Source organism: Falco punctatus, assembly GCF_963210335.1.
Source record: "Falco punctatus genome assembly, chromosome: 7".
Classification (NCBI taxonomy): domain Eukaryota; kingdom Metazoa; phylum Chordata; class Aves; order Falconiformes; family Falconidae; genus Falco; species Falco punctatus.
The window spans coordinates 2,613,590-2,641,147 of NC_137587.1; the positions used below are offsets into that span (position 1 = coordinate 2,613,590).

General features: G+C 62.3%; 1 protein-coding gene across 4 annotated transcripts in view; it reads left to right on the top strand.

Annotated features, from left to right (window-relative positions):
- Positions 1-5,476: 5,476 nt before the first annotated feature.
- Positions 5,477-27,558, top strand: part of DGKZ (diacylglycerol kinase zeta) — a 48,002-nt gene continuing 25,920 nt past the window's right edge. Inside the window, exons 1-2 of one of the 4 annotated variants that reach the window (XM_080395714.1) lie at positions 5,477-5,862; positions 14,053-14,151. In XM_080395714.1, the coding sequence (XP_080251840.1) occupies positions 5,804-5,862; positions 14,053-14,151 (158 nt within the window). In that variant the 5' untranslated portion in view covers positions 5,477-5,803. Of the gene's footprint in view, positions 5,863-5,946; positions 6,889-14,052; positions 14,152-22,060; positions 26,899-27,558 lie in introns of those variants that run through there. The other 3 variants (XM_080395713.1, XM_080395712.1, XM_080395715.1) reach the window with 3 other exon arrangements.

A 27,558-nucleotide genomic window follows, 5' to 3' on the forward strand; every position in this document is an offset into this window, starting at 1 on the left:
GTACAAGGGACTTCTGGTAACGTTGGCTCTCCTCTTCCTCTGCTACCCCCAGGCAAATGTCCCCTTGCTTGGTTCCCAGGTCCAGAAACCTCGGTCCCACCTGGGGAGGCTGAGCAGTGATGCAAAGGTGAAGGGGCTGAGTCTTGGGCTTAGGCTGGAGATGTGCCCTTTGGGGACACCTTGCAGCACTTGTCCTGGCTTTCGGTGTGACTTTTCTGCTGGGACTGCTCTGCTTACCCCCCCACCAGAGCCATGCAAAGCCGGTGGGGGCAAAGAGTGGTTTTCATGGCTCCCGGGGAGCTTCCGGGAGCCGCTGCCTGGTGATGCTCAGGTGAGCTCCTATTCCCAGCTCCAGCTGTGGTCTCTTGGGTCAGCTTGGTCCTTGGTCAGCTTGAGTCAGCACCTCCAGGAGCTCAGCTTTATTCTTTCTCTCACAGTGAATAAGATCTGGTGTCTCACCCTCCCCTTTCTTTCACCCTTTAAGCCCTTCTACCATGTCGTACCTCTGAACTTTGCAGAACGGCCCTCAGGTGTAAATGAGGAGAAATCCTTCGACCCTGTGCCTGTCCGGGGTAAACGCGAGCCCTTGCAGGACCGACCCTGGGCTGCTGGGACCGAGCCGGGAGAAGGCAGCAGCCACCTCCTTACCCTTCTCCTGAGCTGGCTTGGCCCGGGGACACCCCTGCGTTCTCCTGGGCTCAGCGGCACCATGCCATGCCATGCTCAGCAAGCACCAGGTGGTTTACAAGCAGGTGGAAAACCGGCCCAGAGGGTGTTGGTGCCATGCCTGCTGCTGTGGTGGGCAGAGGCCGGGTGGGCTCTGTGCCAGCCCAGGACATGGGGACCCCGGGGCACGGGGCTCTGCTGGGGGGCAGATTTGGGGCAGGAGCTATCGGTCAGCGCTCCCACGCGTACAGCAGCCCTTCTCCCCCCTTGTGTGGGCTGTGGTGCAAACTGTGAGCAAATTGCTCTCTGATAATTGCGGTAATGGGAACTGATGGGAAACTGTATTAGTGCCTGCAGAGCAGGAGGGGCCCCGGAGCTGACTCATCTCCAGCACCTGTTATTCCTGCAGTGGGTGGCAAGCAGGAGCCGGGGTGGCAGAGTCCTCCCGGAGGCAGCCCCACATCCCTGAGCCTTGCTGTGAGCTGGGGCAACGCGCAGACCTCCTGGCCCTCATTCGGTACCCGGGGCCGCTCACGGAGGTGCCAGGCCGAGCTGGGAGGATCTCTGCCCTGATGCCACCAAGGGTGAGGGATTACCGTGCCGAGCGGAGGGGGCAGAACAGGATTTTCTCCTCTTAGCTGTCTTTCTCCAGATGTGCGCAGCATGTTTTGCAAATGGATTAGCCAGCTGCAATTATCCATTCTCCCCAGGGGAGGAAGGGACCGTATTGCAACCTAATTTGATCAGCCTGAATTTGCTCCAGATTTGTCTAAGGTTGCTGGGGATTGTTTACATCCTGCTCGCCCAAGCCGGCCGCCCCAGGCAGGCGGCTCCGCTGACACGCTCCAGGCTGTGCCACCCTTCCGCAGAGCTCCTCCATCCTCAGCCCTCACCGGGAGGCCCTCTGCAAGAGGCGTTGCTCCATCTGACAGGGCTTTGCAGGAGAGAAGAGCAGGGCAGGGGCGGAGGGGATGCCGCAGCTACCTGCGGGCCGGCGGTGAGGGAGGAGGTGGTGTTTGGGATCAGCTGCTTCCTTTGCCCTCCATCTCTGGCAGCCCAGCAAAGGGAAGGGGAAACGGGAGAGGAAGTGTCTGGGGGTGGAAATCTGCTTGTGCCGTCCTGTGACGCCCACACAGGGTCGTCTCTGGCTGCTCCCTGGGGCAGGGCAGGCAGTGATGGAGCAGTTCTGGGTTAACCTCTCATCAGGTGCCCCTCCAGCAGCACAAGAAGCCCTGGAGGGGGTGCTGACAGAAAGCCCCCCCGCCCCGATGTGCTGGCTCTGGAGGCACTTGCTGAACCCTAGCGTGGAGCTTACAGGACCTCCTCTGTGGGCTGCGGGCATCACAGCCATCCTCAACGTCAAGTGAAGGTTGGAGGCCCCTGTCCTGCTGCCAACCTGCCTGTTCCTGCTGGGACCCGTTAGTCATCACAAGGTGCAGGCAGCATGAGCTGCTAGGTAAAGGTTTTGAAATGAGCAGAAATTATATTAAGCCCATGGAAGTAAAGTTCCTTCCATAAATAGCTGCCGTGGTGTATGGAGGCGCCTTGGGCAGGTGGAAGAGAGCTCGGTGCTCAGGTTATATTTAGGGCTTTGAGTAGCAGTTTTGTGCCAAACTTATTAATGATGCTGGCTTGTGCACCAGATTTGTGCATTCTGACACAATTTTCCTGGTAGGTGCCTCTGCAACACCAGAAGGACCCCGTGCTCTCTGTCACCACAGCACGCCCTGAGCAAGCACCAGGGCTTTGCCTCGCTCTCCAGAGAGTTGTGTCGGCCAAGGGGAGCCCAACGTCAGCTCCTGCGAGCCTCAGGTGCCCCCACCAAGGTTTTGCAGTGGGGCAGGAGCATCTCTAGTGGGACAGCTTCAGTGGCAGTAAGGCAAGTTAGATGCTGGAGGAGCTTTCCTCTAGGAAAAGCCCTGTGACCTGAAGCCAGGGAGGTGTGGGACAGGCGCTGGCTGGTCACAGCAGCACCTTGCAGCCTGTCCCGTGTAGTTTCAGGCTCACTCTCATCTCCAGCACCTTCTCAGTTGCTTTTGGAGTGATGCTTGCAGCAGTGGCCTTTGTCACTGTCACTGCTCCCTGCACGTAGGGTGTTTACCCAGAAAGGAAACCACAAGTGCACAAAAGCTCGCTGCACAGGCTCCCCGCAGGCTACGTGTGTGGGGTGAGGGATGTGCCCGGGCATCAGACCAGTCCCCTCCTGCTCTCAGCAGCGCCTGGCACAGCCATAGGCCTTGTCACAGACACCTTGTGGCAGAGGGAAGAGAGGTCCCCGTGGCCCTCCATGCCCCCCAGCCTGGGGTTAGCCCCCACAGAAGCAAAGCAGGGCATCCCCTCACCAGCTCCCATCCCTGCTAGTGAGATGCAGCGCACCTGGGCTGCTTGGCGTGGTCCCCAGCTGGCAGATAGGATGCAGCTAATGCCTCTTGTAGGCTGTTCTGTGCCAGGGAGCTAAATATAACCCAGAGAGTGGAGTGGATGGGTCTGCTTTGTAATGTAAATAGCAAGGGAGCTTGGTCTCGGGCACTGGCAGGGCAGAGGGGAGCACTAGCAGGACCTGCTGCAGAGAGGGAGATGGGAGCCCTGCAGGGCTTGGAGGAGCTGGTTGCTGCCTTCTCTTCCCTCTGCCTTTAGATCCGCCTGGGCTCTGGGTTTTTGTGAAGTCCTGGGGCAGAGGGTGGGCAGCCCCTCCATCCCAGCTGGGCAGAGCAGGGGTGGGGAGGGAGGAAAGGGCAGCCCCCACCAGCTGCAGGGAGAAGGGGACAGGGAGGGGGAGTCCTGCCTGCTAGCCTTCTAATCGTGTTAGCCTGCCTGTGTGGAGCGGCATAATCAAATTCCCATTCATTCCCAGCAAGCCAAGCCCACTCCGCTCTGACAGAGACATCTGTCTCCACATCTCTCTCTGCAGCTGGGGGAAGGAGATGGCTGGCACCCGCTGGCACGGCCGGAGGGAAGCTCACGGTGCTGGAAAGTCCTAATGAGTAGGTGGATCCTCACAGACCTTGGTGGGGGGGTAGTGTCCCACTCTCCCCTGCCCCTCTCTGGAGCCGGAGCCAGCCAGGCTGTGCTTGCTGGGCACAGCGCCTGTGAGGGGTCCCGGGTGCCGTCAGGTGGTTGCCAGGGGTGGGATGGGTTTGGAGGCAGCATCACCCAGAGCTGGTGTGTACCACCCCGTGGCTGTCCTTCTGGATGCTCCCAGGTGCAAGGCAGTGGTGTAACTAGAGGTGGAAACATCCCAAGAGGCGGTTCTGGAGAAACTGGGAGGCTGTGGGTAGAGCCTGGCTGCGTGGGGGCATGCCTGCAGTGGTGCCAGTGCAGGGCAGCGCAAGGCAGCCCCCAGCCCCTGTCTTAAACCAGACCTGCTGCCTGGTTTCAGCAGATCCAAGACGGCTGCCAGAAAGATGCTCCGGGCCTCCCTCTGAGGATGTTTTTCCATGTCAGGTGAGCCAGGCCAGCTCCCTGAGGCAGCAAAAGACAGCGAGCGAGCCTCCTCCAGTTGTCCCCACAGCCACAGCTGCCAGCAGTGGCCGTCCCCTCCTTTGGCTGTCCTCTCCCTTACCTGTTCCCGGCTGGCAATGAATCCCACTGGCAGGTACCCTGCCAGGCTCGGGAGAAGCAGCCAGCTTAACCCTTTCCTTACCAGGGGACTGCACACACCAGCGCAGGGGGATGGTGCTGGATGCCAAAGCCACCCAGCAGGGTGAAGCCCATCCCCCTCCCATGCTGCCAGCGGAGAAGCCAGTGCCAGCAGGGTCTGTCCCCGCTGGTCTCCTCACCGAGAATGACCAGAATGGGGCTTTCTGCGGGATCCCCTGAGGGACAGGAGTGTGGAAGGACACACGGACATAGCACAGATGGGACGGTGAAGGTCCCGGGGCAGGGCATGTGACTTCTCCAGCCGCACCAAGGGCTGGTGCTCCCTGTGGCGGCGTAAGAGGACAATGGCACGGGGCAGAGCACGAAACCCGAAAGGGAAATGTCTGTAGGCAGGGAGCAAAGGCAACCAGCCCATCGTGACATGCAAAGCGGTGGGGATGACGAACCCTTTCCGTGATAACAAACCCTCTCTCCTCCCCATCTCTGAGCCGGAGTTGGGCATCCAGGACCTGCCTTTTCCTCCCTCTGCACGTAATTAATTAGCGCAGTGGGCTGTGCCGGGTTTCAGAGCTGGCCTGGGGAGATCAAGGTCTGCCGACGGCTTTTTTTTTTCCCCTTTTGATGACAGAGTCTAAAGCAAGACGATGTGCCCTTTCAGAAATGCCATCCCTGCGGGCTGCGGGGACTGGCTTTGCTTGCATGTGTTTCTCTGGCCCCACAGAAGCTGCCCACAGACCCCCCCCTTGCCCATCTGAAGCTTTCCTGGACCCAGAAAACCAAGCAGCGCCTGGTTGTGAAAAGCGGGGGTTTGGGGGCTGGGGACCGGCTGGGGACATGCTGTGCCCTGCAGACCCAGAGCAGGGGGTGGATGGTGGATGTCAGGCTGTCTCCCTGCCCTTTGAGGTTGACCTGGAGCCTCCCAGACGCTTGCGCATCCCGCAGCGCCGGAGCCTGGTGTACCCAGGTGGGTTTTCAATGAAGCCCAGGGCAAGGTGAGCAGATGCTCGTGGCTGGAGGGTGTTTGGAGCTCACGGCACAGAGGGACACACATAGAGCTGGGGGGGCTGAGTGCCGTGTGCGGTGAGGACGCGCGTGGCCCAGGGTGGGTGGCAGAGCAACCCCACTGCCATGGTCTGGTTTGCATGGCGGTGCCGGGGCAGCTTGGGGAGAGGGGGCTGCTAGAGCGTGGGGCTTCCGAAAAGCCATCCGGCAAGGGACTTGTGGCTCTTGGGTGCACAGCCCGGTGTGCCAGGGCGTGCTCTGGCTTGCTGAGGGCGTGAGCGAGGCTTCTCCGGCGAGGGCCCAGTGGAGTAGGTGGCCCTGCACCGGGGGAAGAGTGCCGCGATGACAGCCGCCCTCACACTTCCAGGAAGTGCAGAGAGGAACCAGGTGGAGGGTGCAAACAAAGCCGGGGCTCCGGCGGGGCGGCTGAGCGCTGCCAGGGACCTGCCCTCAGGATGACTCCGGAAAGCGGCTGCCGGGGGAGGAAGAGCGAGAGTGAACCCCGGGCCGGCTGAGCGCATCAGTGCTGCGGCAGATGTGGCGGCATCGCTCCTGGGACGTTCCCCAGAGCCCTCCGGGGGACGGAGATATGAGGTACCCACCGGGCCGGCCTCTGCCGCCCTCCCCTTGCTCGGGGGGGTGGGTGCCGTGGCTGGCGCTGACAGCCCGTGCTTTGGGGCTTCCCGAGCTTCCCCGGCACCTCGCTGGCGGTGCCCGGTGCCGGTGCTGGGCTGGCGTGGCACAGCCTGCCCCGCCGGGATGGCTGAGGGCCGCGTGGGCCCGCTCGACGCCGAGCGCGGGGGTCTGCGCCTGGGCTGTCGGGTGCCTCCTGCAGCCGGTGGGGGCTGGAAGGTGCATCCCCATCCCCACCGGACCCCCGGGCTGGGACCGGGACCGGGACCAGGACCTGCCCTGGGGGGTTACAGCGGCCTCGGGCTGGCAGCTGGGACGCCCCCGGGCAGCCCCGTGGGGGCCAGGGGCCATGGCGGCCAGCGCCTTTCCCAGGGGCCGGGGGGCTCCTGCCAGGTGGGGGGAGCGCTGACGGCAGCGCCAGCGCGGCCGGGGTGCAGCCGGGGGAAGCGGGGCGGGCGAGGTGAGCCAGCCCCGGTGGCGGCTGCCGGCCCCCGGGGAGCGCGGCGGCGGGGCCGGTGGCCCCATCCGGTGGTGAACAATGGGAGGAGGAGGAGGAGGAGCGGGGGCGGGGGAGGCAGGCTCCGCCGCTGCCGCTTCCCGAGGGCGGGGGCTGACGCTTCCCAAGGCGGCAGCAGCGGGAGCCGCCGGCCGCGGCGGGGCGCGGGGTGGCGGAGCCGGCAGGGGGCGCTGCTCGGCGCGGGCTCCGGTACCGGCGGCGCGCGGCCGCGCTTCCTGCCCGCCCCGCGGCCCCGGTGGGGCGGGGGCCCGAGCGCGCCGCCCCCGGCCCCTCCCGCCGCGCCGCCGAGACCCGCAGCCGGCCATGGAGGCGGCGTGGCCCCCGCTGCCCGGCCGCTCGCCCGCCGCCGCCTCCTCCTCCTCTTCCTCCTCCTCCTGCGGGCCGCCGGAGGGCACCGAGCGGGGGGGGCCGCCGCCGGGCCGCCGGCACAGCAACAAGCGCTTCACCGGCCTCAGGCTGTTCGGGCGGAGGTGAGCGCCGGGGGGCGGGGGGCGCCGAGGCTGGGGGGGGTGGGTTCTGCCGCTCTCGATGCGAGCGGTGCGGAGCGGGGGAGCGTCCCCCCGCAGCAGCCCCGGGCCCCCCCGGGTTCGTGCCACCTGCCCGCAGCCGCCTGTCGCCGGCCCCGCACGCCGCCCCCGTGCCCCGGCGGCAGAGCGGCCGGCCCGCAGAACCGGGGGTGGGTGGGCTGTGCCCGGCCTGGCCTGCCGGCTCCCCCCCCCCCCCAGCATCCCCTCTGCCGGCCCTCCCCGCGCCCAGCATCCCCGCTGCTGCCCCCTCCAGCATCCCCGCCGCTGCCGCCCCCCCAGCTTCCCCCGCTGACACTGGCCCCCTACCTCCAGCATCCCCGCTGCTGCCGCCCCCCCCCAGCTTCTCCTGCTGACACTGCCCCCCCACCTCCAGCATCCCCGCTGCTGCCGCCCCCCCCCAGCTTCTCCTGCTGACACTGGGCCCCCAGCATCCCCGCTGCTGCCGCCCCCCCAGCGTGCTGCTGCTGACCCGCATCTGTCCCCTCAGCTCCCCCCGTGGCAGCTGGCCCCCCTACTTTCACCCACGGCTGGCCCCCCAACTTGGCCCACCAGCTTCCCAGTGCCGCTGCCCCCCCATCTTCTCCTGTGGCTGGCCCCCCAGCCTTGCTTGCTTCCTCCCCAGAGTCAGCCAGCTCCTCGCACCTCCCGCAGCCTTGCTGTTGGCCTGGTGGGATCTGCGGGGTTCTCAGGCCACGTAAGCGAAGGGGTGCCCCTGCCATCTGGAGGTGTGTAAGAACACCGACTAGCTGAGGTCTGGAGGGAGCTCTGCAGGTCGCCTGGTCCTCCCTGCCACCTCGAAGCAGGGCTGGATTTCATCAGGCTGCTGATGTTGAGTTTTGAGTGTCAGCAGAGTGGAGACGGCACAGCCTTCCTGGACACCTGCTCTGTGCTTTGGCTCCTCGGGAATCCCCCCCCCCCCTCCCCAGTATTCGGAGTTTCCCTTCTTGCAGCTTGTGCAGGTTGTCTGGCTGTCTGTCGCCGTGTACCTCTGGGTAGTGTCTGGCTCAGTCTGTGCCTTCCCGTCAGGTAGGTGAAGGCGGTAATAATATTCCCCCTTCACCCCCGTTATCTCAGCATCTCCTTGTACCTGGTATCTCCTGCCCCCGACTGTCTCAGAAGCCCTGTGCTGAACTTGCTGCAGCTCATCATCATCAGTTTTGGTGTATGGGGGGGGGCTGCGATGCTCCGGAGCGCTGGGTGGAGGGGAAAGACCCCAGTTTCAGTAGCCAGGCTGGAGCTGGGAAGGGGAGGCTTGCAGGGTCACTCCAGCATGGGGTGATGCTCTTCTCTGCTCTGGTCCCAGAGCTGCTGGCAGTGGCTGCCTGGTGGTCTCTGGCTCATCCCCAATACTGCAGAGCATCTCCCTCTGGCTCCCAGGGCTGCCCTTACCACAATGTGCATCAGAGCCTACACTCAGGGATGTTCTGTACGTACAAACAACCTCCTGCAGCATGGACGGAGTGGCAAAGCAGGGTGGGCAGGCGGTGGAGGGGCCAGCGTGCCCACTGGACAGCTGGGAATGCCCCTCGGGTGGTTTGGATGCTTCTCTTGCTCTTCTGCTGATGGAAGGGACCCGGTTCCCTCTGATTTGGGGTGAGGAATGCGGCATCTGGAGCTGCAGGGGAGTGGAGGGAGATTCCCTCGGAGGAAGGGGCTCCCATGGGAGGTGGGCTCAGTGGGAAGCCATGCAGGATAATTGGCTGCATGCCACCGAATTTGTGCCCACCAAAGTGTTGGAGCAGAGGGCAGCATTTCGCCTCGGATGGGAAGTGGGGGGAAGGCTTCACTGTGCTTTCTTCCAGCGAGTACATCCAGCCCCTACCCCCCAAATGATTTCCAACAGCCGTCGGTGAGGAAATCTGCACCCCTTTGGATTCTGACTTTAGCCAAGAGCATGGGTGGCTGGGACGCAGGTCTAGGGGAAGCTTAGGCAACAGGCAGGGGCTTGCTCGCTAGCAGCAATGAGTCTCGGGAGACCCCCGGCTTCAAGGAGAGGGGTCTCCTGAGGTGGGCACACGCTGTTGGGCTCTGCCTGCAGCGGCACTGGGAGCCATGGCCAGGCGAGGGTCAGGTCCACAGAATGGCAAGAGAGCCTGTCTCGTCCCCAGGACAGGTGAGCCCCAAGGGGTTTGAAGCAAAAGAGGGGCCAGTCCCCGAGCTCTGGCGGTACGTGAGTCCCCCGTGCTTTGCAAGCGGGCTTATTTCTGTGCCCCGTAATTGCCTTACAGGAGGGCGGAGTAATTGGCTCCTGAGCTGATGGAGACAAGTGCACAATACGTGCATCCGGGTCATGGATGGGTAATTCTTTTAATTGGGCTGATAAAGAGATTGGGGCTGATCAGATAATAGGTAGTTAGGATTAAATTTCCTTCCTAGGCACCCCATTTCTTGTGGTGGGAGTGAACAGCCTAGTTTACCCTTTCCAGGGGTGACTTGGGTGGGGGAGCACATGTGCTGGGGACAGAGACGCTTTCTTGCTCTCCCCCGTGTGGGGTGGGATGCCGAGATGGGTCTTCCCTGTGTGCTTTAGGGTCCTTAACTCATCCCCCTTCAGAGGAGGTATGTGCGATGGCTGGGTCTGGTGCGACAGCAGGAGCAAGGAGCGTGGCCACCGTCAGGGCAGCTGGCGGACAGTTGCCCTGCAGAGAGCGTGGGACCGAGTTTTCAGCGGTGGTCCCTCGGCAGGCGCCGTGCCAGAGCTCCTACGTGAGCCTGGGGGCACCTGCCATTGCCCCAGGGAAGGTCTGTGGGTGGCACGGCATGTGGGTAAACGGCACTCGAGAAACTGAGCCAAGCACCCGCCTACGTCTTTCTGGGACGTTGCTTGTCACCGTCTTTCTTGCAGCTTGGTGCTCACGCCTGTGTGAAAGCTGGGGGAGATGTGCCGCTGGGGTGGCAGCCCAGCCTTCCCCGTTCCCGCTCTGCGGGGGGTACCACCACGTCCCCTCGAACCTGCGGGCCCTTGGCCACTGAGCAAGTCCACTCGGAGTCGCTTTGCCCTGGTGCGGTGGGGTGAGCCCCAGGCGCCCTGCGGGGAGGCCGGGCAGTGGTGAAGAGCCTCAAGTTAGTGATCTGCGTGCTGGCAGTGCTTACCTCAGGACAAGCTTTTCCACAACACACCTTGCTGCCAGCTAGCTGTTGAGCAATCCTCCTCTGTGCGCGCAGATTTGGCATGCCTCGAGCTCTGAAACCCTCCAGCCCCTGCGCCCCGCCATCTGGCTCGCAGGTGGTGGGGTGGCATTAGCCAGGCTGGGGCCAGTGACACCCATGGGTGTCCCCAGCTGTCCCCTGTGGCAAAACCTGGGCTTGTTTGCAGGGTGGGTGGGATGTGCCAGGAGAGCTGTTCCCGCTGCTGTGTTTGCTCGGAGCCTGACCTGCGGGGCAGCTCGGGAACTTTTAATCTTGCCAGGGGGAGAAGAGAAGGCACCGGGCACAGGCAGCAGCTATGCCTGCTGGCAGCCAGCGCGGCCTCCTGGCAGAGCAAGGCTGGGGTGGCCGCTGGATCGTGGTGGGGCTGCTGGGGTAGGGCAGGGAAGGATCCAAGCGCAGGGGGCCCAGGGGCTGCCAGGGGCTGGGGTCCTCCCTGGCATGGTCCCTGCTCCAGCCCCAGGCACCTGCTGCCCTCCCGAGCCCAGAGCAGGGGCTGCCGTGGCGCCGTGTGCCCGTGCTGGGCAAGGTGGCAGGACCTCTAATCCGCTTAGGAGTGGGAGCATCCCTTCCAGGAAACCCTGTAAGCTCCTCAGGGGGCTGAGAGGAGGGAGGATGAGAGACTTCATCCCTCCCTCCAACAGAAAAGATGAGAGGAGGGAAGGGCAGTGGAGGGGTAGAGGGGCACTGGGAGCAAGTGTGGGTCTTTGCAAGGAGATGGTGCTGGGAGGGGGGAGGCAGAGCTGTGGCTGGTGCAAGGGGGGAGAGCTTGGGGGCTGTTTGATGGCATGAGTCCTCCTGGGGACTAAGAGCTGGTGCTCGTAGCACAAGGCAAGCCCTGGGCAGTGGGGGGATGCTCTCATGAAAGGCAACCTGAGCTCTGGCAGGTGGTGGGGGATGCAGTGTAGGATTTCCTTTGCTGGTAGTGATGCCATGCCTGGGGAGCAGACAATCTCCCCGGAGACTTGGCAGAGCCTCTAAATATACCTTCCAGCTGTGCTCTCGGTGGAGCTCTGGTTTCTTCTTCCCAGGTGACTCCATGAGCTGAAGCTCCTGTTAGCTCTCAGCCACGTGCTCGCTTGCTTGCTGGCTCCTGTGAACGGATGCTGAATTTGAGATGCTGAGCTCAGGAGCAGGGCCAGGGCTGCAGGCTGAGGCTCCTTGACCCTTGGGCCCATCCGTAAACCGTCCTTTTTGGAAGAGGGGACAGGCAGGAGACAAATGGCTTCTGCTGGAGACTTGGAGGTAGAGACTCGGGTGCAGGACTGACTTGGTGACACTGACAAGGTGTGGAAATAGGGGAAACCTGTCCTGCTTGTTCCTGAGCTGGCACCAGGCTTTGAGGGAGAATAAGTGGCTCTGTCTTTGCAATCCCAAGTCCGGGAGCTTTCCCCAGGCCAGCTCTCCAGTATTACAGAAGTCATATACCCTGTGTTCCTGTTGCAACTTGCAGGCCCAGCAGCAGCTGGCTGCGCTGGGAGCTGGGGGGCTTTCTTCCCCACCATCAAGACATCAGGTGGCGGGTGAAGCTCTGCCCAGGCAAGCAGCAAGGCTGTGCTGGCCTGGCCAGTGTGGAGTCCTGCAGCCCGTGCCAGACGTGTGTGTTAGACCCATCCCTGTTCTCCTCCTGCCTGCGGTTCAGGGGTTGATGCCCGGGGCTGTTAACTGTAACTGTGAGCTCTGCCTCCAGGGGAAACTCATCCTCCTCGCAGCAGGGACTAATGCAGAGGACCTCTCCCCAGCAGAGCACCTCTCCCAAGCTCCACTGCCCCAGACAGCAGGAGTTAATGTGCCTCCTGCCTCAGCCCTGCCTGCCGGGCAGGTTGTGCTGTCTGGGTGAGGCTGCCAATTCCAGTTTGTACCTGTGGCCATTGCTCCCATGCCTGGGAACAGCCTGCCCGAGCTTTGCCCATCTGGTGGCTGTGATTTCCCCGTGATTCAGGGCCCGGGGAAATAAGCTAAGCATCCCTCGGCTCAGAGAAGCCCTGCCCAGCCAGCGGGAACCGGTGGGAGCTGGGGACCGGTCTCTGGGGGATGCTGCCCAAGATGCAGCTGGGGAGCGGTAGGTGAGACCCCTTGGGGGGGAAGACAAGGCTGGCTGGAGGTAGTCCCACCTTTTGGCTGCTTCCCTGTCCTCTGTGTGTGTGCCCCTGCGTCGGTGGGAGATGCCCTGGGTGCGCCTCGCGTGCTGCTCCGCTCCCTGGCGTTACCGCAGGATGCCGGCTCGTGGCAGGCTTTAGCCGTGCTGCTTTAGCCCGCCAGCCCCACTGGGGCTCCCAGCCAGAGGGCTGTGAAAATCCCACTCGGCACCATCCGGGAAGAGCTGAATGTTTGCCCTTTCCGTGGCTGACCCCCTCTCCCTTCCCCTGCTCGCCCGCTGCAGCCTGGCTGGCTCTCCATGGGGTGGGAGCAGCCTCAGCACCCAAACACGCTGTGGCTTTGCAGAAAGTCACGTGTCGCTGCTGGCTGGCTGTCCCAGGAAGCCAGGGCAGCTAACGAAGAGGCTTGTCGCCAAGGGGTTTCCCCTCATTTTGGCACAGTTCGGCTCCCACAGGAAACGTGGGTGGCGGAACAGCCTGTCCCTCACTTACCGTTGGCAGCCCAGGTGTGGATCTGGAGCCACAGAGCGGGGGGCCTGCCCCCTCCCCCCGAGCTGGGGGTCCCACCTCCTCTCTGGGGCAGGGCTGGGCAGCGGGGATGAGGATGGAGGGTCGTGGGGCAGAAGTACCTAAGACAGCTCGGAGCCTCCTCCCAAGCTCCCAGCGCAGAGGGGGAGTGGGGGGGCTGTGCAGCCAGCCACGTGCCGGCCCCTCCGTGTGAAAGTTGCCTCTCAATCAGATTATCTGTATCTCATCCTGTCTTGCTGCCCCAGCCCCAGCCGGGAGCCTTTTGGATCCAGGGCTAAGCCTCTTACAGCCCAAGCCTGAGGTCACCACCCAAGGGAGCGTGGCGTGGGGCGCTGGCAGCAGGCGCCCGGCAGCTGCTGTTGCTGAAATGTGGTGGCAGGAGTAGCTGTAGGGGGGGAGAGGGGGAGATGTTTTCTGCGGGGATTTTGCACCCGTTGGAGGCTGGCAGATGGTGGGATTAAGAGGTGGCAGGGTTCCGGTCCTGTGCGAGCTGCCGGGGTGCATGGCTGGAGGCATCCCGCTCCCCAGTACGTCCTCTGGCCTGGGGCCAGGAGATGCGGACCCCTGCCCACAAGTTTTTTTATTGTTTGGACGCTGGAGGAAACAGATGCAGTGGGGGCAGATGTTGGAGGGGCCCCAAGAATGGTGCTCCCCTTCTGTGCTGGATCACGGGGAGCTTTGCTCCCTGGCTGGCGGTGGGTCGGGGCTCCCAGGGCTCAGTGCCCATGCACGGGGGCCGGAGGGTTGGGAGCAGTGAGCTGCCCTGCCCTGCCCAAACAGTGCTCCTCCATGCAAGGCTTGGCAAGTGCCCTCACGGTTTATTTGAAAGTCAAATCCATGCCTAGAGCCAGCGGTCAAGGTGTAGGCTGCCAGGAGCCCAGCTGGCGCAGGAGAGGAGGGAGGGAAACAGGGCTCCCTCTCTGTGCCAAGCTTGCCCCATTCCCAAGTTGTGCGCCCCATGGAAGCGCAGGGCCCGGGCACCCTTAGGCTCTTGCAGCCAGCTGGGTCGGGCTTGAGGTGACTCTGGACTGGGCTGGGTTAGTATCGCAGAAGCCTGAGTGCGGTGCTTGATGTTCGCTGGCTGGCTCTGAACCAGCCTTGCTGACCCCAGCTCTGTGGGCACGTTGCCTGCATTCGCCTCCACGGCTGATGGCAGCAGCGGCGGTGGCATGGGTGCCGTTGGGGCCCCAGGGTCTGCAAACACCGAGAGCATGGGCTGGAGGGGGATGGCACTGGGGCAGCAGAGCCATGGAGGGGGAGGATGGTGCCATGTGCTGGGCGGCCAGGTGTGTTTATGGGGAGGGCTTGCTGACCACTCTCTTTGTGTCCCTAGACTCCACCTGCCCCACAAAGGTGTCTTCCCTTGTCTCCAGGGCAGCCAGCCCGGCCGATGGGGATCCAGGAGGATAAAGCACCGGCCGGCGGTGTATAAGTATGTGGTATTTTTATTGGCTTGCACAGGCTGTGCAGTCCCAGCAGCTGCTGCAACGTTTCTGCTCAAGAGCTCTCCTCCCTCCCACCCACGTCTCGCCCCATGTCACCCTTCTGTGTCTGCACTAACCGAGGCGGCCGGAGGCCGGGCTGCCTGCCTGCTGCCTGTGTCACTAACCCTGACCTAGAGGGCAGCTCGCTGACAGACTTTCATCAGCCCTCATTTGGCCGGTGCTTGGGGTGAAGGTCAGCTGAGGACTTGCTCCTTCCCGTCCTAGCCATCGCACCTGTGCATGCTGTGCGCTTTGAAGACTAAGATGACAACACTGAAGGGGTGGCTTAGCCAAGCGGCCAAAGCAACCTGGTGTTCAATGGGCCTGGGGCTGCAGACAGGGTGGGAAACCAGGGCCTGAGGGGTGGTCGCCATTGCTGGGACATAGCTGCTGTGTGGGAGCTGGTACCGAGGCTGGCCATGGTGCTGGGGGCTCCCGAGGAGGTGTGGAGGTGTCCGGGCTTCGGCGCAGGCTCCCCACGCCATGGGCTGTGTGGGGCAGCGCATCGGTGCGGTCAGGACTTGGCTGCGCTTGTGCGAGCGCGGCACGAAGAGCCCCGGCTGGGGGCTGCTGCTTCCTCGCTTCTGCTAAACCGTGCCGCTGCCTTCGCCCCGGCCGCGTGGCATCCCGGACCTTCCCGGTTCCCTGCTTGGGTGACCTCGGGAGCGCCGTGGTTGGAGGTGTTAGGGGCGAGAGGCAGCGTGGCGGGTTCGTGCCCGTGGTGGGGCGGCGGTGGGTTTTGGCGAGGCTCAGCACACGTGGGTTGAATGCCACAGGGCACGGGCGCTCTGCTCTGCACCCCCGGCCTTTCCCCGGGGCTCGCTTCAGCTGGGTGCTGTTGCGCAGCCCCTCTGCAGGGTCGCTGGCCTTGTCTCCTGGTTTTGCTTTCCTCTCTTTGCAAAGCATCTGCACGGGTTTGTTTTTTTTCCCCTGCCGCGGGTGAAGTGGCTGGTGAGTTTGCTGGTGTAAGCTTGTCGGCCGCTGCCGCGGGCTGGCTGATGCTCAGAAGCAAACCTGCAGCCAAGGCAGCTGATAGCCAGCTCGCCGCTGCCTGGGCTTGCGTGTCCCGGTAGCACTCAGAGCTGCGCAGCAGCACCCGCCGGCCTCTGTACCTGGAGCCTGCGTTGCTCCCCTGCTCCGGTGGTCTCCGGAGTGGCCGGTGTCAGCCGGTGGGAGCAGGAGCGGGGAAGCTCGGGGAGCAGAGCGAGGCAGCCCTGCGCTCCTGCCCGCTGAAGCGCTAGCCCATGCTGGGAAGGTGGAGAGTGGGCTGCTGTCTGCACCGGCAGCACCTCTTCCCCGGGATCTCCCCTCCAAAGGATGGCGGCAGAAAAGAGCCCACTGGAGAAGCTGGCAGCCGTGGGGACGTTGGGATGGGAGAAGAAAAGGAAGCGCGTGAGGGCAGATACACTGAGGGTGCTTAGAACAAAAAGGGTGGAGGAGGGAAAAAAACCCAATTCTTCCTCCTGCCCTCCGTTAGCAGCAGAGGGACAAGCTGACATTTAGCAAGGCCAAGGAGTAATAGATTTAACATTGCTAAAAGGAGTTACTTTAATTTTGACATGGGGTGGGGGAGAAAAAGACTGGGTAGGTCGCTGCCAGGAGGTGAAAAAGTGAAACCAAAGATTAGACCTGATATCAGTAACAGGGTCACAGTTAAACCAACAAATGCCTTTCTGGTGGCAAGTTGGCATGTGCTTTGCTTAGTCACGAGGTCATGATGAAGCTCGGGATGCAGAAACAGGAGGTGTCTTTCCTGTCTTAGCCTCAGGCATTGCGGTGGGGGGTGACCTCAGGGGTTTCTTGGGGGTGCTGAGCAGTCCCTTCCTTGCAGACACCTGCAGGGGCTGCTGCTTAGGGGGGGCGGTTTCAGCTGCATGCGACCAGGGTCTCCTGGCTTGGGAAGCCCTGCTCAGGGCTACATGGGGCGGGGGAGCCCCTCGGCTCGGAGCAGTGGTTTCTGCTTGAGCACGGCAGGCTGAAACCTGTGACAGCAGCGTGGGGAGCTGGAGGTCTCCCCCACCGCCCGTTCATCTGTGCGTGTTTGCCCTCACCCTGCAAGGTGGTCTTAGGAAGTCGTGGGGGGAAGGAGGAGAAGAGCAGCAGGATGCCTGGCTGGCTTGAGGAAAGGGCTGTTGGGCTTCCCACTCCTGCTGCCTCCAGGGAAGGGGACTCAGAGAACTGGTGACCTGGTCTCTTGCTGGTCTGCTTGACTTGGAAGGGATTTTGGGGCCAGCTAGACTCAGCCCTGGGCATCCCTCTGGGCCATTTCTGTTGGCAAGTCTAGGTCATGCTGGCCCAGAAGGGGGGCAGGGGGTGGTGAGGAGCAGCAGGCGGTGTCAGTAGGGGTCTCTGCTGTGCATAAACCGTGGGGGACTGGGAGAACAGGGTGGGCATGGGGCAGCTGGAGAGAAACTGGAAGCTTGGACACTTCCCTGGCAGTGTCCCAGGCCAGGCTGGATGGGGCTTGGAGCAACCCGGGCTGGTGGGAGGTGTCCCTGCCCGTGGCGGGGGGTGGGAACTGGATGGTCTTTAAGGTCCCTTCCAGCCCAAACCGTTCTGTGATTCTATGATAAGCAGGAGATGGGGCTGGGGAGGAACGGCATGTATCTCTTACCAGCCTTCTTTGCTTTGGATGAGCAGCCAGTTATGGCATTTTAATGTCCTCTTTGATAAAACATCCTGCCAGCCTCAGCAACTGGGTCTTAATAGCGATGGATTGGGGCTGTTCTAGGGACCCCTCCACAGCTTCTCCTCCTCCTGTGGTCACAGATGGAGATGGAACGTGGTGTCGTGCTGGACTTGGCAGTCTTGGGTTAATGGTTGGACTTGATGATCTTAAGGGTCTTTTCTAACCTAAATGATTCTACAGCAGTTTGGCTGCCCTGGGGCTGCGAGGGCACTGGGACTTGTTCAGCTGCCAGTGGCAGCGGGCCCTTTCCTGGTACTGGGAAGTCCGAAGGACCCGTGCCCTGTGTAGGGAAAGGGACAGAGCCCTCCATCCTTCAGCAGCTGCTGGGTTTGAGGGGAGAGGGCTGAGCAGGGGTGAGCATCTCCCCTGGGCATCTCCAGCTCCCCTTCCCCTCGGGTGCTGTGCAGAAAGGGCCGAGCGCAATCCCCGCGGCAGCTCTGGCAGCGGAGAGGTTTGCTCACGTGTCCTCGCCTGCTGCTTCGCAAAGGCCACTTGCTGCTTCTGCCGTGACAGAGGCGGCAGCGGTGGTGGCGCAGCCTTTGGGCATGGCTCCCCTCTGGTTAAGGGTTTCCTGTGAAGCATTTTCAGAGATACCCATCGGGGAAGGCAGCCGGCGCCTTCGCCATGCTGGCAGCCACCTCCCGCCTGTTCTGTTACGATCCTTCTGCTGTGCCTCCCCCCAGGCCCCCAGGAGCGCTGGGCACGGTCCAAGCACGCGGAGGGAGGAGGGGAGCTCCCTGTTTAGTTTGAGCTTGCAAAGGCGAGGGGCAGGGGCAGGCAGGAGGCGGCAGGGTGTGAAAGGACAAGGTCCCAGCTGCGGCTGGCCATGCTGACTCACCACAGCCACGTGTGTGGCTGTCCCATCGGGTAAATGACCGAAATAACAATAGCTGGTGACTCACACCGTGCAGGCACCCGGGGAGCGAGCTGGCCGGCCGCTGACCCCCACTTCCCCGCTCTGTGAAGGCCAGAGTGGAGATGGGTGCTGTAGCCCCAGAAGGGAGCCGGGCTGTGTTTGGCCGTCCCTGGGGGTGGCGGGGACCCGGAGAGCAGCAGAGCGTCATGGGGAAATCCACAGCCCGGCGGTGGGAGGTCCCGTGGCGGGGTTTGCAGCAGCAAGGGGAGGTAAAAAGCTCCGAGTGCGGAGGCTGCCCAGCCACCGGCCATAACTCAGGAGAAAGCTGGGCATGGGCACAGGCTCCCCGCAGCCGCAGCTTGGCTCTCCTCCGCCATGCAAACCTCGTTCTCAGGTCCCAAGGTGGTGGGACGGGATCCCCTCTGAGGCGGGTTCCTCCTTTTGCCGCTCCTCGGGCAGCGGTGGCCTGGCCTGGCCGTAGCTGGGTGCTCGGAGGGCGGCGGGGTGCCGGGGGAGCACCCCTCTCCGTCCGGGCCCTTGCCGGTGCATGCGCCTCCAGCCGGGGCCGAGCCGGCCTTGGGGCTGCTGGCGGAGGAAGTGCAGTTGGTTATTTTAACAAGCGCTGACAGGGTTTGCAGCGCGGGGAGGAGGCGGAGGGAGAAGCCAGCGCTCGCTCTCCAAACTAGGACTTGGTTGGGGAGGGCTGGCTCACCGCCGCCGCACGGCCACCACCGCCCGCTCGGCACCCACGGGGACCCCCGCGCCGCGCCAGATCAGGTCACGGGGGCTTCTCCCCACGCTCGCCCCTTCTCTCCTCTTCCTCCTCGTCCCCCACCTTTGCTGCTTTTGTTTGTGCCGAGGGTGGGAGGGGGCCGGGGGGGAGCCAGCCCTTTGGTGGGGGCTGTGGTCTGAGCAGCTCCCAGTCCCGTCCCGCTGGGGAAGGGCAGGGGGGAGCGGACCCTGCGGTCATCTCCAAGACCCTTAGCCTTCCCTCTCGAGTCGTGTTTGCTGCCAGGGGCTGGCGAGGGGCTACGAGCGGTCCCTGGGACTGAGGCGGGGGCTCGCGGACCGCAGCCGCCCTGGTGCTTCCCTGGGGTCTGTCCCCCTGCCAGAGGTGCGTTTCCAGCTGCCCGGTCCACTCTTGTGATGCTGGCTGCAGCCTGCCGGGCCGTGTGGCACGGGGGTGGCAGCGGGACTGCGGAGGGCAGCAGCGTGGGCAGCCAGCCTGTGCCCCGGCACCCCTGGAGCCCAGCCGCTTGGCTTGGGGTAGCTTAGGGAAGCAGGACAGGCTGGAGGGCTCCTGGCATCTCCTCTGGTGCTGGTGGCAATGAGGTTCCCTGCTTCTGCTGGGAGCCGTGGGATGCCCTTCCAGATCCCTGCCATGGGCTCCCATCTTCCGTTATCAGTGCCCGTGGCTGAGCACCTGAGGCTCTCTTGGCTTTGCTTCGGGAGGTGCAGGGACTCCCCCCAGCCCAGCCGTCACTGCCTCTGCTCTGCATCTGCCACGCTGCAGCTTTTATCTTTACACCAGGTTCGGCACCTCCTCCCTGGGGCTGCTGCCCTGGGCAGATGCTCTGTGTTGGCCTGCCCGGAGCAGCACCATGCTGGGATGTCATCCCTGTGCCAGGACGTTGTCCCTGCCTGCTGGGGGAAAACTCTGGGGCTGCTCAAGGAGTTTGGATCAGACAGCTGCGCTGCAGGACTGACCTACCTTTAAATAGCACATCCCTTGTGTCCCTCCTCTGTGGCAGGCACGGAGCTGTGCGAACTAAAGGAGGGGACCAGCCCTGGGGAGGATGGTGGGAATCTGCTAAAGAAACCGCGGGCTGGGCACCCAAACCGCCGGGGCACCCTGCCGAGCACCCCTGCCGCTTTGCTTCGTGCACGTTGCTCTGCAAAGGGAGCTCAGAGAAAAGAAACTCTTAAAATCTTTCCCAGCCTGTGTCGCTGGTCCTGCTGATGGGACCAAAATAGAAAGTGCATGGACGGCCTCTCCCCTGACCCCTGCTCTGCCGCAGCCCCACACGCTGATGCTGGGGGCTCACCCGCTGATGGTGGGGGCTCACCCTCTGCCTTTCATCTCTGGTTAATTCGCTGCCCGAGGCTGTCGGTCGTGCTGTTTGGCTTCCCAGCCAAACAGTGACAGATTGTTTAAATCAGTGCTGTCAGGTTTCTTGATAACCAGGAGGCAGATTATTTACTGTAGTGGCAAATAAACTTCATAATGTTATGATGGTGGAAAATTGTCAAGGGATATGAACGCCCAGAGTCAGCCCAGGAGCCTCCAAGGAGATGGCTTTAAATTAAGGCAAAACACTGTCTTCCATGGAGTTTGGGAAGGAAATCATATTGTTGTAATGGGAACGTTACTCTGAGCCTTAGGGCTGGCAAACTTGACTTTATGAAGCGTCAGTGGAGGCTCTGAGCTCGTCTGGCAGAAGTGCCTTAGAGCACATCTCGGGTTCAGCCGGAGAAGGTGATGAAGGGGAGGTGACACCAGGGCATCATGCAGAGCGTGGGGAGAGGCGGGGTGGAGCTGCCACTAGAAGGATGTTGGGGTTATGCTAGAAACTGTAAAAAAAACCAAAAAAATTCTCAGGCCTTTCTGTTCCCAGCCCCTGCTCTTCCCAGCAAACCCAGCCTGAGAGCGTTTTCTTAAGAAGGGCTGGGCGTGAGGCTGGGATGACTGATCGCTTTTGCCTTGCCCGGCCTGGGGCAGGGCGAGGCAGTGGGGACCATGCTCGGGTCACTGTGTGGCCTTGGGCAGGTCCTTCCACCTGGCTTTGCCCCTCGGAGGAGTTTCCCGTGACAAGCTGCAAAGACATGGTGTTTTGTCCCCTTGCCTTGCCTACAACCCCCCTGCAAGGCAGGTGCTGGTGGTCCCTGGTGCTGTGTCCATCCCCCTGCCTTGCTTGTTCAGAGAAGGTGGCTTAGAGGCTGCATCCTCCTCCCTGTGGTGTCTTCAACTCCTGACAGGGTGTGAATAGCCAGAAAACGGTGGGGGGGCCAAGTCAGTGGCTGTGTGTCATCCCTGATGCAGAGCGTGTGGTGCCCAGCCCGGGGCAGTGGCAGTCAGCGGTGATGCCGAACCGGTACTGTGGAGCTGGGGCTGCCAGCTGGGCTGTGCCAGGGAAGTCCTGCCCCTGAAATAAAGCGCGTGGGCAAGTTTTGCTTCTGGCCATCTTGTGCAGATAGCCCGTTGCTCTTTCATGTCTGGGGTCTGCCGGGTGTTTGGGCCGGGGCCGCAGTGCTGGCACTGCTGCGACGCCTGGAGCAGGGGTGTCTGTGGTGGGAGCAGGCGGCTGTGAGCCGTGCTCTTGCTCGGCCACGTGCAGGATGGGTACAGAAAGGCCACGCTGACATAGCTGCCCATCCCTCGTGAAGCACTGCTGTCCTGGGGCCTCCAGGCTGGTCAGGTGAAGTGCCCAGTAACACCCAGTAGCCTTGGCAGGGGCTCCCGGCAGAGCACAGCGCTGCGGCCACACGTGCAGACCTCCGGATGAGGAGGAGGTCCTCTGCAGCTGCGTGCCTGTGGCCACCGGCTGGTTTCTAAGCCCTTGCCTTGCTTTCTCACTGGGAGGGAGGTCTGAGGTGCTCTGGATCAAAGCCGGGGCTCACTGAGAGATAGGTGGAGGGGACGTGTCCCCTCTTGAGCACCCTGCAAGGGCCGGGAGCTGCCTTCTGCAGCCTGGAGAGGCAACTTTAAGGTTGCGGCAGTAATCTCCTCCTCCGCAGTGTGAGGGTGACAGTGCAACTGAGGATGTCCTTGGCCGCGGTTTGCCCTGGGAATGTCATGCTCTTGCAGCTCGGGAGCCTGGGAGCGAGGTGCTGTGGCCTCTGTAGGCGGTGCCACTTGTTGCAGTAGATCAAATGAATGAATCCTAAAATAGAAGGTGAGAGCAGCCCCTCACGATGCTTTGAAAAGCTCGTGGTTTAGATGGAGCCTCCCTGCTCATGTGCGACAGGGAGCCACATCTCCCTGCTGGTGCTGGACCTGGCACGGGGCAGCTCCTGACTCTGGTTTATTTGCGTGACGTAGGAGAGGTTACAGCTGGGCTGGAAATTTTGAGGTGGAAACAAACCAAGCAGTTTGGGAACTCGCTGATCATGGCTCACCTCACTGCAACCAAAACCCTGAGGGCTGTACCACATCTTGACCAGCGTGCTCTCTTCCCCGTCTGGTGCGGGGGCACCTTCCTCAGCACACCTCTTCTGGGCAGGCTGCTCCTCATGGCGCATGGGGGGGGGGGGGGGGGGGGCTGGCCCGGGGGGCAGAGGGAGAGGGGAGGAGAGGTCAGTGACCAACACCTGGGAGCAGGAACAGGATCTCGGCAGGAGCGGTGTGGGGACAGCGGCATGCCTGGGAAGATGGGAGTGTCGTGGGATGGAAGCCGAGGCTGAAGGCAAGTGGTGGTGTGTCAGCAGGGTGGGGATGAGCAGCAGCTCCCTGGATGGGCTCCGGGGCTTTTGTCCCTCCGCTGTCCTGGCAGGGAGGAGACAGAAAGGCAGAAGCCCAGGAGATCTTGGTGCCATGCAAGGGTGGCTATTAATAACACTTACACTTTCCATGTGGTTGAGCTGTGCAAGTCAAGCGTCCTTGCCAAGGGAAGACAGCTTGTAAGCTGAAACGAGCTCCTGCTTGCATGCTGCCAGCTCCGGTGGCGCAGCAGCTCCCTGGCACCCGCAGCGAGCTGGGACGCTGCAGCGCAGCCAGCTGCCATCAGGATGGGTGCTCGTCACGGAGCAGCCTGAAGCTCTTGGGCTCGTTTCCCTTGCTGTAGCCCCGTGGTTGGAAAAAATGCTTTCCAGCCGACTAGCTGGAGGTTTGCTGAAAGGTCAGGAGGAGCTGATGGTGTTTTTCAGGTCCAGACTTCTCTAGGGCTCAAGGCGTGTGCATTGTGCTGCTGGCGGTGTCCTGCAGTAGGGTCCCCTTGCCACCCTTGGTGCCAGGGGAGGGGTGCCAGATTTGGCACTGTGTGAGGGTAACCTGGGATCTCTCTTGCTTCTGGGCAGGAATAGACCAGGCTGCTGGCGGGACAGAGAGAATAATAACGTAGAAGAAGAGCCAAGCAGGCATATGGCACGGCATCCCTCTACATGTCTAGGGGCACAGGGGGCCTGTCCAGTATGGTACTTGGGAGTTTTTTTGAGGCTAGTGAAGCAAGGCAGAATGATGGAGCTGAGTATCAAGATGCTCCTCCTGAGGTGGGCAGAGCCTGTGCCTTGAAGGACACTGTGTGTTTAGGCCTAGGGTTCAGCCTGTCTGGTTTTGAAGCCACCACCACCACAGGAGGGCTGGCTGCCGGCTGTCCAGAGAGCAGGATCTCCCCGATCATGGATCAACCGATCCATGAGCTCTGCATCCACTGAAGTTACAAGATGTGCATTTTTCCTCTTACGATCCCTCTCTTGACTTTCCAAGGGCATTTAGATCCTGCTGCCAAGGTTAGCTCTGTCTTCAGAGTCAGAGGCTGCAGCTTGCTCTGAGTGCCCCGGGAGCAGCATCCCTCTCGGTCCCCAGTTCTGGAGGAGGGCACCGCTGCCTGCCTGCACTCGGGAACACGCTCCCGCTTCAGCAGCGTCTCTGCCCACTGATGCCAGGCAGGGAGCGTAGGAGGCTGAGAGCTCCGAGGGGTCTGGTTATGAAAAAAACACCTCCCAAGAGCTCTGATTGCAGATCATGAGCAGATCAGAGCTGCTGTCTCCTTCCTCGTTCACGGAAGGAGATGGAAATGATAGTGTGTAGCTGCTGGTAAGTAGAGTTGATATTCTAGTGCATGCAGCGGTACTTCCCTTCCCTTCCACCCTGCAAATGCCAGGCTGCTGCTGCCCGGCCTCCTTGCCAAGCCGAGCCACGCAGGCTGCAGGGCAGGCACAGGGGACAGCTCTCGGTCTCGGCAGCAAAGAGTGGAGATCCCAGAGATGTTCTGCTGCCAGGCCAGGGGCTGCCAGGGCTTGGCTCCTCTCCGCCCAGAGCGTGGTTCCCTGGCTGCTCTGCATGCAGCTCTGCTGGCACCCCGGCAGTGTGTCCCTCTGCTCCGCCAGCGGTAGCTCTCGGCACCCGTGATACACCCTTTGGATCTGGGGTTGGAAGTAGGTTGCGAGGGAAGGGGATATCTTCACCCATCACATCTGTGCTACCACGTGCTGCTGTTGTGGGTTGTCAGATGATTGCCTGCTAATAACCTTCACCACTGGTGGCCAGAGTGTGAGTCCATGTGCTACTTGCAGACAGTCCTGAAGATAAAAAGGGCCATAATCAGCTAGTACCCAAACATAAATGTCAAGCCAAGGTTGTTCTAGCAGATTTCCTTGCAAGACTGTGGTGCAAAAAGGAAGGAAGCTGTGTTGAGAGATCTTCCTGCCCGTAGCAGCAGCTCAGCAAGCACCACAGCAGCTTCGTGCTACTGGAATATCTGGGGCAGGAGGGAGCATCCACTCAGCTCATTCGGAATGTACCGGGCAGTACATCTGCTGCAGCATGCTACACCCAGGCAACCTTCTCTCCCTGTTTTTTTTTAAGATGTTTTATTCGTTCAGACAGTTTTTAACACCTGCTGGTGATGATGCAATTTACTGTGCATCACCCTGCAGGCAATGGGGAGAAGGGACAGGGGACCAGGGGCGGAGGGCTGCCGTGTTGGGGACAGGCTGGAAGCAGGGTGATCAGCAAAACATGCTTTTGCCCTCAGCAAAGCTGCACGGACCTCACTGGTGTGACAGTTAACCTGCTGGTGACCGAGTGCGTTGCTTGCTGTGGTGGGACTTGAGAAATCCCTCTGGAGAGGTGGCACTTTGGTTTTGCTTTCAGTTCAACCAGGCTTTAGCTGCCCTGATGCTGCTTTCTGGAGGGCATTGCTGTCCTGCCTTCCCTCCCTGTGCTACGGTACCGAGTACAGGCATGGTGCTGAGACTGTGGAATCTGAAGAGCTGGCCTCCTTGCCTACCAGGCTGGAGGAGATCAAGCCAAGCCTGGCTTTCTCTAAAAATACAAACTCAGCTTTGTACTCATTGAAAAGCAATAGAGGTACAGCCCAATGGGTTGCTTGTGCTACAAGCACTAAGCAGAAGCTCCAGTTGACAGCCTAGAAAATAAGACGTATGTCCCGTCTGACATGCATTTCCCAAACAAAAAGGGAAGCTTCTGAGAAATTTGTCTGTTTGTGTGGCCCTCGGAGCAGTGGGGGTTTGGGCCAGGGCGTTCTCCTGAAGGTCCTTTGGTATTGCTGACTTGCAAGCAAGTGCATAAAAGCGCGTGAGGAGGGAGGAAGGCAGAAGCAAGCGGAGCAGATGCCGCGGTGCTGAGCAGCGCGCCCGTACCCTCGTGGGTGGCTAGAGGAGCTGCCTCGTACGGCGTGGCAATTGTTGAGAGCGATGGTGGCGTGTGCCTGCAGGCTGCCGTGATCCAGGGTCTTGGGAGCAGTTGAAGAGCCAGGAGTTTGTTTCTACAAGCTGTAGGTCTTGGTGGTTGGTTTTGGGGTTTTTTTTTATGAGTTGCCCTTGAATAAATCCTCTCCATTTAGCGGCTGAAGAGAGGCAGTGGCTGGGGGGTGGGAAGCAAAGCACTAGCTCTGGGGAGGGGGCTGCCGGAGCTAGCCAGATTCAGCTCCTCCTGCTCCAGCCTTTGCATGCCGAGCCGCCAGCGCTGAAACTGCTGCAGCACCTTCCACCTGTGACCCAGGGCTTTCCAAGGACTGCTGCAGCACGCCGGCAGCCTGCCAGGCTCGGAGGGCTGGGCAGGGAAAGCTCGAGAGCCCCGGTGAAGCTCTTTCCACCAGGAGAGGGAAGTTTTGCGCGGGGCGGGTGGGATGATTTTCCTAGCTTTCCTCTGCGCTACTCCAGCTCTGCCAGCCTCCACCTCTTCCAGCCGGCTGCTACCGAATCTTCCTGCCCGGCTTTTCCTCGCCTGGTTGGTTTTCTGCTTTAAGATTCGCAAGGGCTCAGTTTCAATTTGCTGCAGATTTGGTAGGGCTGGTGCTTAGCCATAGTGGTTCCCGTGGGGAAACCGGGTGGACCAGCGCCAGGAGAGTAAGTCACTGGGGCGGGTTGGCACCTCGGGGTGCAGGGGCTCTGCCGATCCCACAGCAGCGAGCAGGGAGTGCCGAGGGTCCCGGCCAGGCAGTAACACCTGCCCTGCCATCACAGCGCCCTGGGCTGAGCCGTGAAACTCGGGGAGTAGGAGCCCCAGCGGTGCGTCTGCCCAGCAAGAGGGTCCCAGCCCTGCTGCATGCCCAGGGTGGCATCGCCGTGTCCCCTGCTCCTGACCTCTGTCCCCTGATGTCCCCACACCTGGGAACTCACAGGGGGGGCCTATTTAATTCCTGGTCTCTGTGTTAACAGCCACCGTCCGGGTACGATGGACACCTTTTTTAGGTGGCACTTTGGGAGGAAGGGGCCGCGGCATGGCAGCGCTGTGGCCGTGCCCACGAGCAAGGCCAGACGGCGTTCCCAGGCAGGGCTGCCCTCCGCCTCGCTGGCCCAGCGCCGCCGTGGCTCGGGCACCCCGCTGCCAGCCCTCTCCTGCTTGGGGCTGCCCCAGCGCGCTGGTCCCCGCCGCCGCTCCAGCACCACGCCGCCCTGCCTCAGCCCCCGGTTCGCCGTGCAGATGAAGCACGGGGGCCGGGTGCGAGCCATCGATGCCCAGCTGGTGGGTCCATCCATCCTCCTGGCCAGCCTCATCCCCACTGGAGAGGGGGGGGACAGGGTGCCCCACACCGACAGCTCCGGATCTGAGTCTCCGGAGGATGACGATGGCATTGGCGCATCGGTGGGAGCGGAGCAGGGCCGGCACGGGTGGCGGGCAGAGGAGAGGTGGCTGCCCATGCTGCCCTGGCTGCGGCCGCTCCAGGCTGGGCTGCTGTCAAGGGGCCCCCGCTGCCTGCGGCGTGCCTCATCCCACCGCCTGCCCACCGAGTTCATGTGTGGCCGGGCCACCTACGGCTTGCCGGGCCACTACCGCCGTCTCAGCCAGCGCCGGCGCTCCAGCGATGTCCCCCGGCCCGGGCTGCTCCCCTCTGGCCACCCACGGCTGCTGGCCCAGCGCTGCACGGGGGCGGCCGGAGCTGGGTGCCCCTCTGCCACCCTCCCTGAGTGCCTGGGTCCGGAGCCCACCCGCCACACCGCCCCGGATGGCTGGAGCCCCCGGCTGCTGTATGTATGCTGGCGGCGTGCGAGCGGGTGATGCCTCGCGGGGGGGGGGGGGAGCCTGGGTGCAGGCCCAGGCTCGGCAGGGAGGGAGGGAAGGGGCTTGGTGATGTTGGTCCCAGCTGCCATTGGTGTCTTGCAGTGCTGCTCACATCCCTTGAGCATCTCCCACTCGGACCAGTGCTACCTGTCAGTGCAGCCCCCTGGGGCTTGTGGGCATCCCCTACTGACAGCCCGGGGCTGGAGGGAGGGGGCAAGCCTGGTTGTGGGCTGGAGGTGCACACATTCTCCGGCTGGTTGGCTCTGCTGCTCCTTTCCTCCACTGTAGCACATCTGGGAGAAGCTCGTTAGCCCCCAAAAACTAGCTGCTTTTTTTCCAGGCAGTTGTACTGGTCCCCAGAAATGCCCCAGGCTCTGAGGTGCCTTGGTGTGGGAGAGCTGCGGGGAGCCGGTGTGGGGCAAGGGCTCTGGGTTACACCACCACAGCCCGGTGGAGCGTCCCAGGCTGTTTTCCAATGGACCTGTAATCCCCCAGGGCTTTGACCCAGCAGGCTCAGGCTGTGCCTTTTGCTGGGTGCAGGGTGTCTTTAGCTGAGCCGCTGGCAATGTGGCCAGCACCTCGTCGTCCCACGAGGCTGCCTCACAGGAGCAGGTACTCCTCAGCTG